The 19,049-nt window shown below is 41.5% G+C and overlaps 2 protein-coding genes across 2 annotated transcripts; both read left to right on the top strand.

Annotated features, from left to right (window-relative positions):
* Positions 1-2,705: 2,705 nt before the first annotated feature.
* LOC108094574 lies at positions 2,706-4,407 on the top strand. The gene is made up of 2 exons (XM_017195191.2): positions 2,706-3,234; positions 3,974-4,407. The coding sequence occupies exons 1-2, from the start codon at positions 2,930-2,932 to the stop codon at positions 4,308-4,310; spliced, it is 642 nt and encodes a 213-aa protein (XP_017050680.1). The 5' UTR covers positions 2,706-2,929; the 3' UTR covers positions 4,311-4,407.
* A 6,192-nt stretch (positions 4,408-10,599) lies between these two features.
* On the top strand, positions 10,600-11,778 carry LOC108094580. Its single transcript, XM_017195197.1, has 3 exons — positions 10,600-10,875; positions 10,960-11,139; positions 11,460-11,778. The coding sequence occupies exons 1-3, from the start codon at positions 10,657-10,659 to the stop codon at positions 11,685-11,687; spliced, it is 627 nt and encodes a 208-aa protein (XP_017050686.1). The 5' UTR covers positions 10,600-10,656; the 3' UTR covers positions 11,688-11,778.
* Positions 11,779-19,049: the final 7,271 nt, after the last annotated feature.

Consider the following 19,049-nt stretch of genomic DNA (forward strand, 5'->3'; position numbering starts at 1 on the left):
TACCAAATGAGGTACCAAATAAAAAAGAAAAGGGCAAAAAATGTGCGAAAAATTCGCCGAGCATGACTGGGCTGAAAAGGGCGGTGGGGGTGTTGGAGTTTCGGGTGGAGTGCAAGGAAGGAGGGGAAGGGGGTGGGGAAGGGGAAACCCGCGAGTGCGAGTGAGTGTGATGAAGTAAGAGGTTCGCAAGTGGGGAGGCGACATTTTGTGCGGTTTCGCGTGCCACTGGAAAGTTGAACGTGCTCGGCTAATGCTGAAGCTGCTAGCTCCATCTCCTCCATCTTTTTCGCCTTCTCCGGTTCCCTTTGCCCATCTGGCACTGCCAAGGCCAAAAGGGCTATAGGATGTGGCCGATGGACGGGGGGCGGGGGGCGTGGCACATCCACTCGCATGCCGCCGACGCTGAAGATGAAAAACTGCTGCGGATTACGTGGTGGTAAAAACTTTTTGACGCTTGATTTTCATGCTGATTGTAATCCCTGTGTACGAGAGCATTTTTCCAGCCTGATCATGAACCGAACTAAATATGTTGGTGGGCGTGGGCGGTGGGCGTGGCCATTAAAACGCCCGCTGTTGGCCAAGTTGGTCAAAAACCGGACCGGAATTAATGCCAGCATGTTGATATCGCCTGGCTTCGGAACCTTGGGGTTCCACGCACTCTGGCCATGCGAAACTAAATGTTGGCCAAAATGAAGTTTATAGCTTGTTGCAACAGTGTTGCCAACTGCGGATTATGCCGCCAAAAAACAGCTGAGTCGAGGATTACAAATTTCGGAAAACGCTAGATTATTTTAAGCGGCACGCCTGTTTTTTTTTTTTGGTACGTAAGTTTTTGAAACAATTTTACATTGGCTGTATTTCAGTAATTTTTCATAGCTTACAAAATATTAACAACATTTTAAAAGCTTTAAAGTAAATCGCAATTAAGTAAAAATGCAAAAAATGTATGAATAATCAATGACCAAAATGTAAGCTGAATGGGTAATCTTCATACAAAACTGGTTCAATTCTATCTTAGTCCACTTTTTTTTCACATATACATGTTTGATAGAAAGTTTATTTCTTTAAAGCTTGTTTCTTACCCTACAGAAAATATTTAAAATTTGTTGAAAGTGACGTTGAAATGATCTGATTTTTGAGCAGAAAATGTTAAAAAAAAGGGAATTTTCTTCAGTTAAATTTAGCTTATGTAAATTTTCCAGATTATAGCCAAGTTGGTTGTCTTGGGCCCCGAAAACAATGCGGATGTGGATAGTGGACTGCGGCTGCATCGGCTTTTTCCCAGGGTTTTCCGCAGCCGTTAACGAGCAGCTGGGGTTCAGTTGCTCAGTTTTTGCCGAAGGCGCTGATTTCCCCAACCATTTTCCATTCGAACCGAGTCCGAATTTCTTCTTTCGCCCCCGTCATGGCGATGCGTATTTAACATTTTTGATATGGGGCCCTTGGCCGCCGAAAAAAAAAAGGGAAGGCGAAACTAATTTATTTCCATTAGTCGACGACGTCGGCCACGTGAAATATTTCCGCTAATTGGCATTTGGCAGGCCACGCAGCCAGATCCTGGGTATCCTGGGTATCCTGGGATGCCCAAAATCCCCCCACTCCCCAAAACATTCTGTAATTAATCATTTTCTGATTTGGCATTGGAACCTGCACGGTGACTTCGGCATTTTTCCGGCCATTTGGCGTCGTCGTCGTCGGCCTCGCATTTTACGCGCCGTTAAAGTTTAATCGAAAAAGTATTTTTGTGGCCAATGAAAATTCCAATAACGAAATGCCAGCCACAACAACAAAACTTCTTCGTTGACTTTTTTATGCCCCCTCGGAGTTGGAGAAGTTTTTGTGCACCTGTAGCCATCGCATTTTGCTGTTGCTGTTGCTTTTGCTTTTGCTTTTTGGTTGATTAGTGGGCGTCTCCCGGATCCGGACATTGATGCAGTCGGAGTTGGAGTTGGGAATGGGAATGGAGCAGGAGTTGGATGGGGGAGAAATGCCTGCAGTTGACGGACCGGCGGACATTGTGTCCGAGGAACATCGTCAAATTGTCTGGCCGAACTTTCGCAATGTGTTGCGTTGTGGCCATTCGCAGGAAACAGGAAAACTTTTCCCTCTAATGCGCAATTAAGCAAAAATTCCCCGGCCAAAAGGTGGCATTTCCCGGAGGAAAGTGGGATGTGGGGGTGAGGGGTGAGGGGTTGCTACATTGTGGATCATCACCTGAAAAGGCATTTTCGCCAGGACCCTCGGTCAAAATGCTTAAAAATTTACAGCTGCGCTGATGAGATGGGATCAAAGTGTCATTGGAATTTAAATTGCATGGTCGATCACAGGGGGGCATGGCTAGGAAATTCTTTGAATTTCGAGTTGTTTAAAAAATGATGAATATTTTAAACACAAAAGAATTTAAAAGTAAAGTTTGTCTTCCTTTTTGTGCCTCCTTTCTTGTTCAATTTACAATTTTAATATAATAATTTTTTACAGAATTTATTGTTTTTTGTTACGAATGTTACCCTACTCATAAAAATTTTAAGAAATAAAAATCTGCAATAAAATTTAAATTGATTTATGCAAGCTAACAATTATTTTGTTTTAATAATTACTCCTTGCATACTAGAAATGCATACATTTACAATCAGGAAAAAGATAAACATGTCCCTTTATTATTACCCAAGCGTATTAAGTCATAAGTTTCCAGAGAACAAACAGAACTGTTTCACTTTCCCACTTAGTTTAGCAACTCCAAATCTCTAGCCATGAAAATTTTATCTGTTTAACGAAAAATAAAAAAAGGCAACACCATAACAGCACAGTTCAGAGGTTCAAGCCAGTGCTACAAAGCCACAAAATACACACTGAGCAATTCTAGCCGGGATAATCCCAACACACACACACTCACACACATTCCACACACACTCCACACTGCACACACCAAATGGACACCAAGTTGGCCGGTGAAATGCGTGCCAAAGGGGGCGGGGCTGGGGGCGTGGCCAGAGCCGCAGGGGCAAAGGGCGGGGCGGGGGTTGCGCAGAAGGCGGAACACTCGGAAAACTCGGGAAAGGAAAAGGAGTCGCCGAGGCAAACGGATCACAAACCTTCACCTGCAGATGGTCAACCGAAAGGAAAGCAGGAGAGCAGGCCCCAACCGAAACCCATTTCCATGGAACCTCCCAGGCTGGTGAGACGACGATCGAAATCGGGCTATATAGTCACAGCCACCGAGGACATACAGGCAATGTGAGTATCTTAACAGGTTTTCCATTATCAGAAATTGATAAGCAGTATATAATCATGTTTTTTTTTGAGATAGAACTGCAGCCAGCCAATTTTGTGTAAACAAAAATCCCTTATTTTGTTTCAACGACATTTCAGATTAGATTTAGATACATTACCTAATATTTATTTTTTAATTTTAACATTTCTACTTTTGTTTTGGATTTTAAAAATGCAAGCAATTTTATGATAATATTTTGGGTAAACCAAATTATAAATTTTTTATATGAAATAATTTATTTTAATATTTTGTATTTCAAAAAGAAGAAATTTTCTCAATTTATGATTTAAGCATTCAAAATTAGAGAAACACATTTTGTGCTTTCTAGGTTATTAAAAAGATTAACAAGCCTAAGAAAGCTAGGCCTATTAAAATATTACAAAATGTGGTTAATATTTCGAAAGCCTCAATAATGCATTCATGGAACCCTTAAGATTTAAGCTTCTTGCGGCCGTGAAAGTAATTACCGATTGCTTGCTATGTTTTCATTATATTACGAACAACTAATGAACAGAAGCTCCATTGCAACACATTAATTAGGTCATTATTCGAACCAAGAGCCGAACTTTGGCTGCGAAAATAATACCTTATTTGAAGGTCCTTTGGCTTAATTGGAAAGCGAATCCCTTTGCACGCTAAACCCAACTAACCGATAATTAATACGCACTCCCTGCCCCGTTTCGATTTGGATTTCGATTGCAGGCAGACGGCGGCCATCCTGGCGGAGTTCGACCGGATGCTCCTGGAGGCCGAGGGGCATTTGAAGGAGGTGGTGGAGCAGCCGTGTGCGGATGTGGCGGCCCGCCTGCAGAGTTGCCTCCAGGCGCACCGCAACCGGTCGTGCAACTGCTTCCCGGCGATGGAGGCGTACCGCAACTGTGTGCTGCGTGCCACCCAGAATCACGTGGACGACTTGGCCGAACGGGAACCACCGATGATGCCGGTGGTGCCGCCGCAATCGATTCCCCCACCCGCTGCACCACCGAACAAGCAGCACTCGAATCGCCGGTGGTGGAAATTCTGGACTTGGTTTCGATAGTTCTTCTCGGTTTTCTTAAAAACAAAAACAAACCCCAAAAAGAATTTCACAGCCCAACCGGAATAAAGAAATGGCCTTATTAATTAAAAGCAAAGGACTTGAAGGCATTTCATTTGTTTACCCGGGTGCAAATGCATTTTCAGACGGCAGGATGTTTGTTTTAACCACAGTGAGTGCTCGAAAAACCGAAATTGCGAGCTCTGGAAATTTACTTTTATTTATTTTAAAATTATTTCTGACAGGTTTCATTAAAAGGTAACCTAAAGGGAAAAAAGGTGGTGTGCGTTGTGAAACTATTAAAGTGAAAGTTAACAAAGAAAATATTTAAACAAGAGTTTTTAAATAACCAGGTTTGAAAATGAATTCTTTCATTTCTCAATTTGTGCTTGAATAATACCATTTTTTTTTTGCCTTATTTACACGATGAGTATACAATGCATTAAATTATAATATTGAATATTTTAAAAGTCATTGTTAGAAATTGAAGGCGCCATAGGCAAAAAAATGTTTTTCACTTTTTTTGTAACCCAATTAAATTATCAAATTTCCAACGAGAATATTTTGCATTTCGCTGCGAGCGATTGTATAATATATTTCTCTTATTTTTACCGCTTTTGTGTACCCGTAATTCCCATGCATCCATACAAAGTAAACCTTGTTATGTGCGGTGAACAATCAGCTGCGTAATCAGTTTCAAAAACGCCGGTTACATTGAAATTGAAGCCCAGTCGGGAAAATGCAGGATTCACCGCAGTGGCATTGCCTTCAATTTGTGCCAACTCAGTGGCTGCTTTATGTCCGTCATAGCGGGCTGTCACTGTGTCGGACAGGCGGAGGTGCGCTTATGAAATGCAGAAAAGCCAACCCGACGACTCCAATTGCACATTAGCCCCGAAGCTCCGGGAATATGGCTCCGAATTTCCCGGACGATCCCGGTTGCTCCCTCTGTCTATCTGTCTATTCATTCATTTAAATGTCTATATCATGTGGCCTGAGGAGAGGTTTGAGGTTCAAAGAGGGGAAAAGGGGGGAAAAGCAGGGAAGGGGGGGAAAAACAGGGTTACGAGGCAGTCGAGAATGCAGAATTGCAATTTGCAATAAAAGTAAATCTGCTGTGGCGCCGAGCTCCGGTTCCAGCTGGCTAGCTTCTTACATTGTTATCCCTGGGAAAAATACCCCCCTTTTTCCCCCCTTTTCCCCCTATTCCCCCCCTCATTTTCCCACTCCTCCCCCCTTCAATCCAAATACCACCTGCCGCCATATGTGCTCGTCTGTGTGCGGTTTCAGGTTGAAAGGCTTTCGGGCAAGGTAAGCAAACATTAGAATTTATTAAATCCAGCTCATGCAGAGCAGCCCCGCCCACTTTTTCTTCGCCGCCTCCGCCTTCGCTTGGGCGCAGGAAAAAAAGAAAATAAAATAAGAAGAAAAGCTGGGGAGGAGAAAAATTATAGCATATAGAACTCACCTTGCCACGGCTTCAGCAGCACATTCAACTTTTGGGCCGGGCCAACACACACACACACACCCCCAAGCACACTCTCTCACACACATACACACACTTCAGCGGACACCATATTCGCCAGTATTATCTCCATACACACACGTACATATTTGCCTTACATAATCCAACTTTGCTTTTGGCATTTGGAAAAACAAACAAAATGCCAGCCCCGAAAAGGAGTTGAGCCCATCTACACTGACCGAAAGCTGACAACTGAGCGATCTGCGGACTATAATACTATATGGATTATATCTCAGCCAGAATTGATCAAAAACTAGATACTTGAATCGAGGCTCTTTTGGTCAAAACAAATCATTAGATTGCTATACTAAGCAGATAAATATTTATTGATCAACTTCATGTGCTTTTTCTGTATAACTCAGTGGCTTCCCGTATTTAATATTAAAACTAAGGATAATTATTTTAGATCATAATTTAATGTTCCCCAGAAATCGTAGAAACTGTAGTAAGATCAGCTTTAATATCCAAATATATAATGCATTATTACTCATGGGTTGCAATAAAAGAAACTCAGCCGAAATGCTTTCAAAAAGAGTTTAATATTTTATTGTAAACGCTTGCACATACAATCCTGTCGAGTAAATTATAATATTTTTTGCGGAAACGTCAGATTATTTGTTTGAGCAGGAAACGAAAAGAAACCAAAAGTGCAAAAGAAATGCAAACTGTCGTATTTGAGTTATTCGTGGGATTTGCCGGGTAAGTTGTTACTTCCCCAGGAAGCAGGCGATTTATTATCGCAACTTAATCTCACAAAAACACGTCAAACCTGAAAATCCTGCAGCTTGGCAGCGTATTTCCACCCCTCCACCTACCACCTACCACCACCACCCACCCCTTTTTGCCAACGCCTCTGCCGGATTTTCCGCCTTACGTCCATAAAAAGTGCGAGGGGATCGGGTTTTGTAGCATCCTTTTGGTCGCTAGCCGTTGGCTTCATAAAAAACCAACTACATGGAGTGCGCATAGCAACAAAAACATGCAGCCAAATCACAGTGTACAGCGCACTTCGTTCCCCTCTTCACCCCCCTTTACCTTGTTTTTTTATTCGGTTGTACCCCCCTTGGAAGCCCCACCCCTGGCAATTTCCATTTGGTTGCCCTTCTGCGAGAGCCGAGCACGGCAAAAAAATCGAATGATATCAAAGGAGCGGCATTTAATATATTGTCGTTATGTAAATCGGTGTGATGTCATTGACTTGTACAACAAATAAGGGGTTGCATTGATTTAAATGTCTATACTTTTCATAACAATACATTTTTATGTGGCTTTAATGGTGTCTATCTTGGGAGTTCACATATAATATAATTATAATCAAGCTAATTATTAAAGCAAATAATATATAGTTAATACAAATGAAAAGGTGCTATTTAAAAACCTTTACTTTGATTTTCATATTTCTCATATATTTAGTATAAAATTTAATTTAAACAGCTAAACAATATATACTCAACCCAAAAATATTCCAAAGACTTTTTTAAGAAATTTTTAAGTTCGGAAGAGATTTCTGCTTAGAAATTTCTCCCCCTGCAATTCGTTTAGCCGTGTGTTTTCCGTTTGCCCTTTTTTTTGGCAACAGTTTTGCCCACTGGTTTTTTTCTATTTTCCTCGTTGTGCCATAAAGATTATTATGAAAGTATTTTGCTAAGCTTTCCGAGTTGAGATGAGATGTGTCGGCTGGTTGGGTTGCTCTCCGCATTATTTTTTTTTTGCGAGTTAGGGCTGAGGATTCAGGATTCCGTATTCAGTATTCAGGATCCAGGATACTGGGCTCTGAATCTCTCCGCTGTGCTCTCTGTTGCTCTCGCTATCTGGCCGAGCATCCGTCTCTGTCATGCCATTTGGCTGGCACTCCCGGGCCTTAAGTGTGCATGCATTATGCCATGTGCAGGACCTTCCCCCTCCCTCCGCGTATAATATGCATGCATGGATAATTTATCAGGACACACAGCACAGCTTTAAATTTGATTTAAGCCCCTGCTTCGCCAATTGCCATGTTCACTCTACGCTGTTCGCTGTTTTCTGTTGACTGTCCAAATCCATGTCCGAATCCGAATCCGAAACCGAGTCCAAATCGGAATCCAAATCGGAATGGGAATCCATGTCCATGTCGGTTTAGTTGTGCTGAACAACTGACAGCAGCTCAAATGCAATTAAATGGCCTGACCACAGAGCAAATCAAGCAAAAATCCCAACCAAACTTTTCACCGAAAACTTTCAAATGTTTCGAACGTCAAATGTGTTCAGCTTCGATTGGAGGGACAATTGCTGAAAGCCTTTCAGCAGACTTGTTTGTTTGTAATTTACCTTAAATTAAAATTTAATTCTACAGAGAGTAAATAATTGAGGAATATATGATGCCTTTCATAAAGTCATGGCATCAACAATAAGTATGCAAATTGTATGGAACTTTATTTACAAACCTTTTCATTAAACTGGCCTTAATTCAATATCATTTAAATTATTACCTTATTTTCCGCAAAAAAAAAAAGAAAGAAAAAACTGCCATGCAAATTGTGTTTGCTGCGCCACTCTATTTGTTAAACAAAAGCAAAAATAAAAAAAATTGTGGCAAGAGGTGAGTTGTAATCAGCTGAGGTAAAAGATGGATAAATAGTGAAGAGCTGGGCCATGAATCATATGGGTCGCTAAGGCGATAAAACCCCCCAAAAACCCTCATCATTCCCCCAACCTGGGAAGTACCCTCCCCTTTCCCTATTTTTTGCTTTCAGCGAGCTTAATCCGCTGTCACGGGAGGAAAAATGAGAGGAATACCATGTAGTCGAGTGTAACAGCCTGGCTTTAGTGCTTCTGCTACCGAACTTACAGCATTTTTGATATGCTTGTAGTTTCGTTGTTTTTCGGTATCTTGTATCTTGTATCTTGTATCTGCTATCTGGTAACTGGTAACTGGTAACTGGTTACCAGTAACTCGAATATGGAAATGGAAGTGGATGTGAGTGCGGGATGAAGCCGTCTTGGCTTGGGCATATGGAAATCGGATGGAGCATTTCGGGGCAAAGTTGTTTGTTTTTATGTTGTCTTCAGCAGCGTTGCATAAGTGCATTTGTCTGTTATCCCGACGAAGACGACGGCGACGACGACGACGGGCTTTTTGTTTCGACTCGTCCTGCACATTTGCCCAAAACCCTTTTTAGACATTTCCCCTTCCTCCCTCCCCCTTTTCCCCCTTTCCCCTCACTTTTCCCCCGCCTCCTTCACATCCTTTTCCATTTCCTCACACTAGTCCAGGCACTTGTTTTCAACGGAATCAATTTAGCGTAAGAAGTTTCAGCTCAGAGCTCCAAGTTGTTGTCATGTGCAGGCCAGGATCAAGGGGGTTGGTGGCGGGGGGGTTTTCAGGGGTCAGAGGTTCTCAGGAGTGAAGGGGGGTTGTGGAAGAAGAAGAAGAAGAAGAAGGGGGTGTTGTGGTGTGTGTGTGTGGTGCAATTATGCCAACGACAGCTGCCTGGCAGCCTCGTCGTCGCTCTATTAATCAAAAGTTATACAAAAAGCCAGCGAACTTCGCCACACGACCTGGCCCGCTTTTCCCCTTCCCCTCCCCCTCCCCCCGCTCCCTGGTTTTCCCGCCTGGCTTTTCCCGCCCGGCTAAGAGAGAAACCCATCTCCCTATTCCCAGCTCGATTCTGGCAGCTCCTTGCTCCTTTCTCCTTGCTCCTTGCTGCTGGCGCCGGCTTTCTCCACTTTCTCATCCTGTTCTCCTTGTTGTTTGCAATTTAACTTTGCTGTGAGCGAAGGCTCTTCATGAGTTGCCCAAGCTTATGTGCGCAAACACATAGATACACTCGACAAAATTCCTGGGATGTAATTAAATTGTAATTATCATAAAAAACTAATTTTAGGTAATTTGTATAGCTTTTGGCAATCCTAATAAATTTTTATGTGGTAAACATGTCAATCCTATTGACTTTAAAAGTGATGCACTATTTTTAATACACCCCTTATAATTTAACAAAAATTATTTATAAATAATTCAGTTAAAATACAAATCATTTTTTTATGACCAACTTCTTTTTTAAAGAAATGAATGCATTGAAAACTAATGCCAATAATTAATCATTGCCAACTGTGGTTTTGTGTAAACACATGTTTATGATGTAAAAGGTTGTATTTTTTTGTTATAGTTAAAACATTATAAAACATAAATTTATAAACACCTTTTTTGGCACACAGAAAACAAAGAAACGTTTAAGTTAAAACAACAAATTAAAACATTTTTAAAAACCAAATTTTGTGTTGTGTTGTTGGCGTTAAACAATTTTTTGAAAATCCTTTTCCGCCTCAAAAGTGGGATTGTAGAGCTATATGTTCTGAGTGTGGTTTAGTTTTACACCTCGTTGTTTTTTTTTTGAGTGCAGGATATCAGAGTGTCTGTGCGGCTTGGTGAGTAAAAACAAGATATAATATTTTATGAAAGCTTTGGCAACCACGGCACCTCGAACCCCGCAACTCGCCCCTCGGAATGAACTGGGACTCATTGGCCATAAATAAATAAAGCAGCCAAACACAATCAAAAACCAATGAAGCAGACCAGCAGCCACAAATGACAGAAGGAGCAGCGAGCTTCTCATCCTGGCAAAGGAGACCGGCCATCATCGTCGTCGTGTCCGCTTTTTGTCCTTGTCCTTGCTCCTTGCTCCTTGTTCCTTGGTCCTTAGCCCTTAGTCCTTTGGTCCTCGTCCATCCCGAGTAGTTGGCCATGATTTAATGCCCTAATCTTTTTCCTCTTTTTTTTCCTGTTTGCTATTCACCTCAGATCTGCTCTCAAATTGTTAGAATTAATCGCTTCTACAGATTTTAACCATGTACCAGGTGCTCGGGATCAACGATCTGCTTTGCTACTTTTCACGCTCTTATTTGGATGTCTCGATCAGGAACTGCGAACTCTATTCAATTTGGAGAGCCCCATTATGTGAGGAGGTCACCATGGCAGAGGATTTCGTAATGAACTCCCTTCTCAATTGCGAGGAGATGTTCCCCTTCGTGTTTTATTACGTGCTCGCCATTAGTGCCATTGGTACGGTAAGTTGGTTGATCGATACTCGTATACCTGTCCAAGTATATATACGCTTATGGTAAGTAATTTCTCTCTTACTTTTTTTGCAGTTCCATTATATAATCGAGTTTCTGGAAATCATCCTCGAAAGTCAGGGAAAATACCTACTACGATTTTATAAGCCAAGGGACATCACTGTTTTCAGCGACAGACAGTTGCGGCGTTTTCGACTCGTCGGTAACTTTTTCATGATCAACGCCTGGTTGCTACTTTTATACGCCGTGGTTTTTGTGAGTATTTAAACTCTTAATAATATTTTGTTTAACTCAAAAAAGGGAATATTAGTGTGCCTTTTTATTTATTATTTCTTTAATATTTACGTTGTAAAAGTAAACAATTACCTAAGCAGTATAAAGAAATATATTTATATATTTTTAAATATATTTAAAAAAATGTATTTATGGTTGGTGGTTTCTAGTTAAAGTAATATTATTTTTGCTTAATTAAAAAAAAAATGTGTAATTAATAACCAAGACAAAAAAAAAGTATTTCACAAATTTTTTTAAAATAATAATAGTCACTCCAAAACTAAAATGTTTTTCCCGCTCAGATGAAGCCGCAGTTCATTTTGCCCTGGAGGATGATGTCAACGACCTCGGTGCTAATCGATGGGTTCTTCCTGCTGCTGGATGTCCTGATAAAACGCAGGATGTGCAGCCTGAGCTCCCTCGTATTCTTCCTGTTCCCCTTTTTCAACATGAGCTGTGTTCTCTGTGTGAAGTCCTCCTTCAAGCGGATCGAAGACCAGAGCAATCTGGAGAATCTCACGTGGTGGTAGTGATGATGACAAAATTCCTATCTGTGATTCCCCAAATTCTCTGTGATTTTTAGTCTTGTAACGAGTTAAATACATATATTATGTGAGTGTGTTTGCTCTTTGCTCCGTGGGGGAATTTCAAAGACTCCTTTTGGCAAAGTTTTCTGTTTAATTTAATTTGCTGCAGCACTCTAACTCGATTTCGCGCGTTTATCGTTAGGCGACAACTTTTTAATTGCCACACTCCCACGATGTGTTCCATTATGTTGGCGAGTGTAAATGGTTAACAGAGTGAAAAGGGTCTAAAACGGGGGAAAGTTACCAGACAAAAAGTCTTGCTAAATATACCACAAGTTAAGTGTTTGATGTAAACAATTTGTTAACTTGCGGAGCGGAAATAAAAATAAGATTTCAGTGAATAGTTAAGTGAATAATATATAGAAAATTGCAGAATACATAAAAAGTTATTTAAAGTACTTTTCTTTATATATATTTTATATAGCGAATGTAAAACAGCTTTTACTCAACGAACAAGACAGTTTACCTTCGTTCTCTCAAAAGAAAACCGCCATTAAGTTGAGTCCTTAACATATTTCTAATTTCCTAGGTGAAATCAAGATTAAGAAGATTATTTGCTTGGGGCAACTGCCAAAGTCTCGGACATTTGAAAAGCTGTCTATGGCGATGGAATCTGCTTTAATTTCGTTGCTTCGTGATGTGCTTTTCATTTGCCCTAAACGTTTGCGCCATTTGACTTAATGAAGCTTAAAGACAATAAAACGCTTAAGCACACAACTTAGCCGCACCCCCACCTCCCTGCCCCTCCTTACACACACACACACACATAGACACACGCACACACAGAGGCACACACACCAGCACAACATTGTGTCAACGTCAAACGTCTTTTTCTTGCAACTTTCTGCGCTCGCGTCATAATTTCTATGAATTTTATACACTTTGATAAGCATTCCATTGGCATGCGAGGCACGTTCGAGTTGCCCCGACCCCAAGAAAACACCAGTGCCCCTCCTCCCCCCCTTACCACCCCGCCCCTCCCCCTGAAGCATTACCCCCCTTCCCCCTCCCTTTCCAGCTGTTTGTTTTGCGAACTTTTGTCGCCGTCCATGTAAATCAGGCCAAGCGACAATTAAACGCGCCAAGCACGACAATACTTAGGGCTAATGGCCACGGACCTGAACCTCGGACAATCAACGGAAAAGTGGGCGGAGGGGGCGGTGACCATAGGAAAAAATCCCCTAAGTATCAGGATTTAATAGGTCAACAAATTGTTGGATTTTTAAAACGTTCAAATAAAAGTTTAGTGCATTGCGTAAGGATTTTATGTTTATTTTACTAATAAACATTAAAATTTTTTTAAATAAAATGATCAAGAGTATATAGCATGATTACATAAATATTTGTATTTTGAAATATTCGAATACCTTTTGCTAATTTATAATTAGTTACGTTGTTGCTTTGAGTTTCCGTTTCTGGAGAGGTTTGTTAATTTCAACACAAAGGGTCAAAACACCTACAACATCAGTTTTTCTTGCAGTGCAGGCCAAGCCTTTGGCGCTTCCGCTCCCATTTCCGCTTGTTGGCCGAAAAGTGTAAACAATTAAATTTTAATTAGAATTCGCATCGCTTGACATGCGACATGGAAATGGACGAAGGCAGGAAAATGTCAGTTGCCAGTTGGCCGGAAAAGTGGGGAGCAGAGGGGAAAGGGGCAGGGATTGGGTGGCAAGACTGGGCCACCCACTTAACCCACTCACCCACACAGTGAAACCGCACTTCCGATCTCCGCCACCGACACACAGACATTTCATTTCCGTTCTCGTCTGCCTGTTAATTTATTGGTCGCCTCCAGACCCCCGAAAATCCCTTGGAAAAGCCATCTCTGAACACCGAGTACCGAATTTTCCATCCAGCACCTTTTTGCCGACCGCCTGCTGTGGCTGAGGTGCTCGAAAAGTGCTTGTAAATTAAACGGCTGACAGTTAATAGAAAACCGAAAGCCTCTCATTTGGCACATTTGCGGCCTGCGCTTTTATACACTTGCCCACTTTCGGTGCGATTTGATGGATTGCCGGCTTAGTTTTAGCCAGTTAACTGCCGCACTCGACAATTTATGCTCCCAATTCCGGAAGGTGTCGAGGCTCGTAAAATACGACGTGGCAAATCGGAGCGCGCCGCGTTGCGGGGCAACTCAAATTTTAATGCCCAAATTGTGGCTAATGAAAATGTCTAAAAGTGCTCGGATGATTTGTTGATTTCCTTCGACGGCCTAACAAGGCCATAAAGATTACGGGTCAACAATGAGCAAATAATACATGTGGCAAATAATCGAAATACAAAGCGAGCAAACGCAATACATTATTTGTTGGCCCTGAGGTTGAGCCATGAAATTAGGGTGGATTTAATTCTCAATTTTCACAAGCTTTCAATAAAAAAAAGAACAAATCTGAAATCGTTATAAAAATGCCAAAAACATTTTCTTTCGACGGAAAGGGTTATTCTTTCGATTTTCTTGGCGTTTAAAAATGCTGCATACCAAGTTTCCCCATTATTAAAAAAAAATTTCAACTACTTTAAAACATTTTCTAAGGGCTTACAATTTTTATAACAAATAAGTGGACTATTTGGACTGCATAAAATCTTAGATTTATCTAATAAATAAAACAAAGCGTACCTCAAATATATTTCTATATATCTTGTCCTGTTTGAGTGCAGTTTGCTTCACCTTACCTTCAACTGCTGACAGTTGCTGGCAATTTCATTGTTGGTAAGCAGCTTCCTCAAACTTTGTGTTGGCTGCGATTTTGGATCGGATCCGCTGAGTTCCGGCACTCGACCGAGTAAACCCGGGAGACGCCGCGATGCCAGCTAATTTTTCACTGCCCGCGGATCCGGATGACAGTGCAAATCGCAGCGGCGGGTTAATCCAAACTGTCGCCGGAGTTGGCAGGATGACGGGTTCCCAGTGCGAAGTCCGGAGTTCGGAGTCCGGACTTTGGAGTTGACCCAGTTTCTGCCGAAGTTATGGCGCCGACCGGAATTTGCAGCACATTTCCTGTTTTCCCTGCGGCCAATTGAAGGAAAAGAGGGCGGAAAAGGGGGGGGGGGATTTAAAGCCGTGGCCCAAATCCCTAAACACGAAAACCTCCTCGGGAAAACTCATCGATGTTTATGGGATGCCACTAAATTTCGATAACAATAAAATATGATTTTTGCCTGGCGGGGAAATCAAGGAGCGGGGTGTGCATATACTCGCATATAAAAAGAAAACACGAAAAGAAATTAAGGAACTGGCCGGAACCCGGAAAAAGGACACCAAGTCACTGGTGAATCAGGATGGCGTAAAAACAAACAACAACAAATATATCTGTATAAAGGAAAAATAAACTCATATTGGGGTTTCCTTAGCACCGAATTCCAAATGCTCTAAAAGTGGAATTGCGTTCGGTGGTTAAAGTGGAACATTAGAATTTTTCCCAGAGGAATTTCCACTTGGATGTCGAAGTGAAGATACCCATTCCGATCGAGAGCGAGCAGATCCAACAAAGCGAAGAGTAAATATTACAAAAATGTATTACAGAAGGCTTTCGGATAGGCGCGGGTGTGCCGGAAAATGGGGAAAAAAGGAAAAATGGCAGACGTGACAAAAATGCTTAAGTGAAAAGTTACGAGCGAGCGGCGGAAATCGCTTTTCCCCCAGCGTCTTCTGTTTCCCTTCTTCTTTACTTTATTTTGCTTGTTTTCCCAGTCCGCCCCAAAAAAAGTTGTGTCGCGCATTTCGCTTTTCTTCCTTCAGTTTTCTTTTTATTTCGGCAGCGTTACGTTTTTGTTTTGCTCTCGCAGCTGCTTAATATTTTCTTGTTTACGCTTTATTCGGCGAGCGGGTGTACTAAACACTGAGAGAAAATTTGATTTAAGTGTATTACATTTTAAGCTTTATTTTATATTCAGGTCCCTTGAAAGTATCGCATAGAATTAAACCACATAAAATGAAAGGAAATAAAATAGCTTTGAATTTTAAAATTTCTATATTAATTTTAATTTAACAATTATTATTATTTTTTTGAGGTATATCATTATTTGTTGATTTAATAAACAAAAGGGCCTTAAATCTATTACGTGTTAATTATTATTTGATGCAAATAAACATTACAGAAGAGGTAACTTTTACTCAATATAAATACATTTTTCTCCATCTGTTTTTAGGGTTTTTTGGTGCTGTGGGGCACCAGTGGTGCTGCTGGTGGCTCCCCGCTGTTCTGCTGCCCGGGTGGTGCGGGTGGTGGTGCGGATGGTGCGGATGGTGCTGCTACTGCTGCTGCTGCTGCTGGCCTGCTCCCTGGCTGCTGTCAAACTTTTCACGCACGCCCGCTGACGGCGAGCGATTTCCCGGGTTGCACGGGTTGAAGACGCGCTCCAAATCGATTTCCGCTTCATTACGCCACCGCTTATGCGGCGCCCCCGAGCGGCAAGTCAGCAGTTGAGGGGTTGCGAGGGGTTGAAAGGGGGTTGAGAGGGGTTGAGAGGGGTTGAGCGGAAAGTGGCGGCCCTGGGAGCACTCCAAATCGTATCAATCATCTTTCAGAAACACTTTGCACACCCACGCAAACGCCAACTCACAAGACAGCGAATAAGATGTGTGTGCTCCTTGGCCTTTTTTTTGCTGCTTCCCCTTCTCCTCCTCTTTCCTTTTCCCCCCTCCCCCCAAAAATATTCGAACTCATATGTCAGAGACAAGACCCGCAAATTGTTTGTTTGCTTTTGCATGCCATACAGCCATACAGCCATCCATCCATCCATCCATCCAACCATCCAACCATCCAGTCGAAGCTCCCACCGCCTGTTATTTCAGGCCTGAAACGCTTTCATGTCATTTTTCAAGTTTACACAAAATATTTCAAGTGTTTGATGTCTTTTGCACCCGAAGCGCATCAATTTCCTAGCAAGAGCAAGCCGCTCCTTTGCTCCTTTGGCCACATAATTCACTGGGTTCCGGCACTCGAGATCCCCGGATTCAGATACAGATACAGATACGGATAAGGGATACTGATTCAGAACTAATGCCTTCTTTTTTTCCTCTGTTGCTGTTCTGTTTACGCGCTGCCTGCTGCACAAGCAACTCAATTAAAATGTAAGGCAACCGCAAGCGGCGGCGTAAAAAACATATAAATATAGCGCATACGCCGCGTAAATCCATAATTGCATTTGTTTGTTATCGCCGACGCCACGTGACCGGCTGGTTGGGTTTGCTTTCGTTTTTTTTTTTCCTTTTTGGAGTGGCTTTTGGGGTGGCAACAACCTGGCTGGTGGATCCAATAACAACAAGCCGCTCGACAAGCAAAGCCAATGTACAGCCCCATGAATCCGTGCCTTCTCCACGTACCGATAAACGCTTTCTTCTGCCAAATTGCCTTACGCAAAATCAAAACAATATTAATTTTATCACATAAATACAAGCACGAGAGAGTGAGTCATAAATCTCAAGGGTTTTTAAATTGCCTGGCTTTTTGTTGTCGTGACTACTTATTTAAATTGTAATAATAGAAATTGAAATAAGAAGATTTAATCGGACATTTTAAACTTCAATTATAAGTTTAAATGGTTTCTATTATTTAAATACCTTTAAAGTAAATCAAAAAATAAATTGATTTTAAAAAATGTTTGCTTTTTATTATTTTATTTATTTCTTTTTCTTTTTTTTTTTGGAAAAAAATCAGCTTAGTTCATTAAAATTAATCTAATAAATAGATGTTAGTTTACAATTTGTTTGTATTATTATTATTACTTGTTCTTATTTTATTTCTTAATTGTTGTGTTTTGAAAGTTTCTTTGGAGAATTCGTTTTTCAGCAGGGCATTTCGGGTCAGGATGTTTTTATATGCATTTCGTTGCATTTCCACTTCAATTTGAACGTGCAATGTATTTTTAAGCACTCAACTGGGCGGTACACGGGGCGATAAAAGGGGGCGGGGCAGCACCACCCCTCTACTCCCCCTCCTCTTCCCCCCCTTCCCTTCCCCCTTTTGATGGCAACAATTGCCAAGTGCAGCCAGCAATGATGATCATCAGCAGCGACGGCAACATCATGATGATTGCCACTTGAGCGAGTTTTTACGCTGAGTTTTCTTTGCTCGCTTTATATATATACAAATATATATATTTATATATATATAGTTTTTAACCCACAATTTCCCGCTTCTCAACATGTGTGTGTGTGTGTGTGTGGGTGGGTGGGTGGTCAATTATTTGTTGCTACTTTATAAACTGCGACCGCTTTTGTTGTAGCTTTTGGGGCGGTCTCGCCAACTGCTGCATAAATTCAAACCCAGTTTTCCTTTTTTTTTTTTCTTTTTCCTGTTTTTTTTTTCTAGCTAAAAGCAAAGGTGTAACTTTAACTCTGTGGTTCATGGCTGAATATGAAAATTGGAAAATGCGGAAATCGAGGAATCTGGAAATCACACCCCTTAGAAAACGCCAAGAAACGAGAGGCAAACTTTCCATATAAATTACCGGCAATAATATTTATTTAAAACTCTGGAAATTCCCTTTGTTGTCGTTAGCAAAAAAAAAAAGAATAAAAAAAGCAAATAGCAAAAGGCAAAGAGCACACAAGCACCTGCTTGGAGAAGCCAGCCGATCCGAGCATTTTCCGTAATTTGAAAGTAATTCGTTTAAAGAAATTTACGTGATTTGCTTAACAACCGAAAAAGTCCTGCGACTTGAGTGGGAAAGTGGGAAAGTGGGTGAGTGAGGTCCTGGTTCCCAGTTTATATTGAGTTGTTCAATGACACGCCATATTTCCTGGGGCGGGTTAATATGTGCGCAGTTTGCGTGCCACAGAATTATTGCCTAATCACTGCTCAGGGTCCTTTTTCCAGGATGAGCAGAGATTGGACGGCCATGGGGACAAGGATTGGGGGCGAAAAGGGCAGGGGAATGGCAATGGAAATGGAGAGGAGGATAAGGATGGACTAGGCCATCTTGCTGCGACATCGGTGACCGAGCAGCGGTGAAAGTAGCCGCAAGTAAAACTTTCTTCCCTCAGCCAATTTGGAGCCAAAAGAAAATTTGTAGGCTATAGAAAGTTTTTGCCCCTCAATCCCCCCGATTCTGACCAAGCTTCGTCGCTGAACTTCTCTACATATAAATGGCAAACACGGCTAGAAAATATCAAGGGAACTTTATCCTCAATTTAATTTTGCAACACGTTTGTTATTGCAACTATTTTGGGTTGTTATTTTATTTGCGGAATTGAAAAGGAAATTTACATTTCATTTTACAAATTTTAAGGGAATAATACGTTTAGAAACTTCTTGTCATTTTGTATTCTGTGCTTGGGTTAAATTTGTTTTTTGCATATAC

This window comes from Drosophila ficusphila, unplaced genomic scaffold (assembly GCF_018152265.1).
Source record: "Drosophila ficusphila isolate 14025-0441.05 unplaced genomic scaffold, ASM1815226v1 contig_198, whole genome shotgun sequence".
NCBI classification, from domain to species: Eukaryota; Metazoa; Arthropoda; class Insecta; order Diptera; family Drosophilidae; genus Drosophila; species Drosophila ficusphila.

What these genes read in the sequence shown, in the direction of transcription:
- LOC108094574 (XM_017195191.2), top strand. Translation starts at nt 2,930, where the DNA reads ATGGACACCAAGTTGGCCGGTGAAATGCGTGCCAAAGGGGGCGGGGCT. An exon ending in ACCGAGGACATACAGGCAAT is followed by an intron (nt 3,235 to 3,973) that starts GTGAGTATCTTA and finishes TTTCGATTGCAG; the next exon opens with GCAGACGGCGGCCATCCTGG.
- LOC108094580 (XM_017195197.1), top strand. Translation starts at nt 10,657, where the DNA reads ATGTACCAGGTGCTCGGGATCAACGATCTGCTTTGCTACTTTTCACGC. An exon ending in CCATTAGTGCCATTGGTACG is followed by an intron (nt 10,876 to 10,959) that starts GTAAGTTGGTTG and finishes CTTTTTTTGCAG; the next exon opens with TTCCATTATATAATCGAGTT. An exon ending in TTTTATACGCCGTGGTTTTT is followed by an intron (nt 11,140 to 11,459) that starts GTGAGTATTTAA and finishes TTTCCCGCTCAG; the next exon opens with ATGAAGCCGCAGTTCATTTT.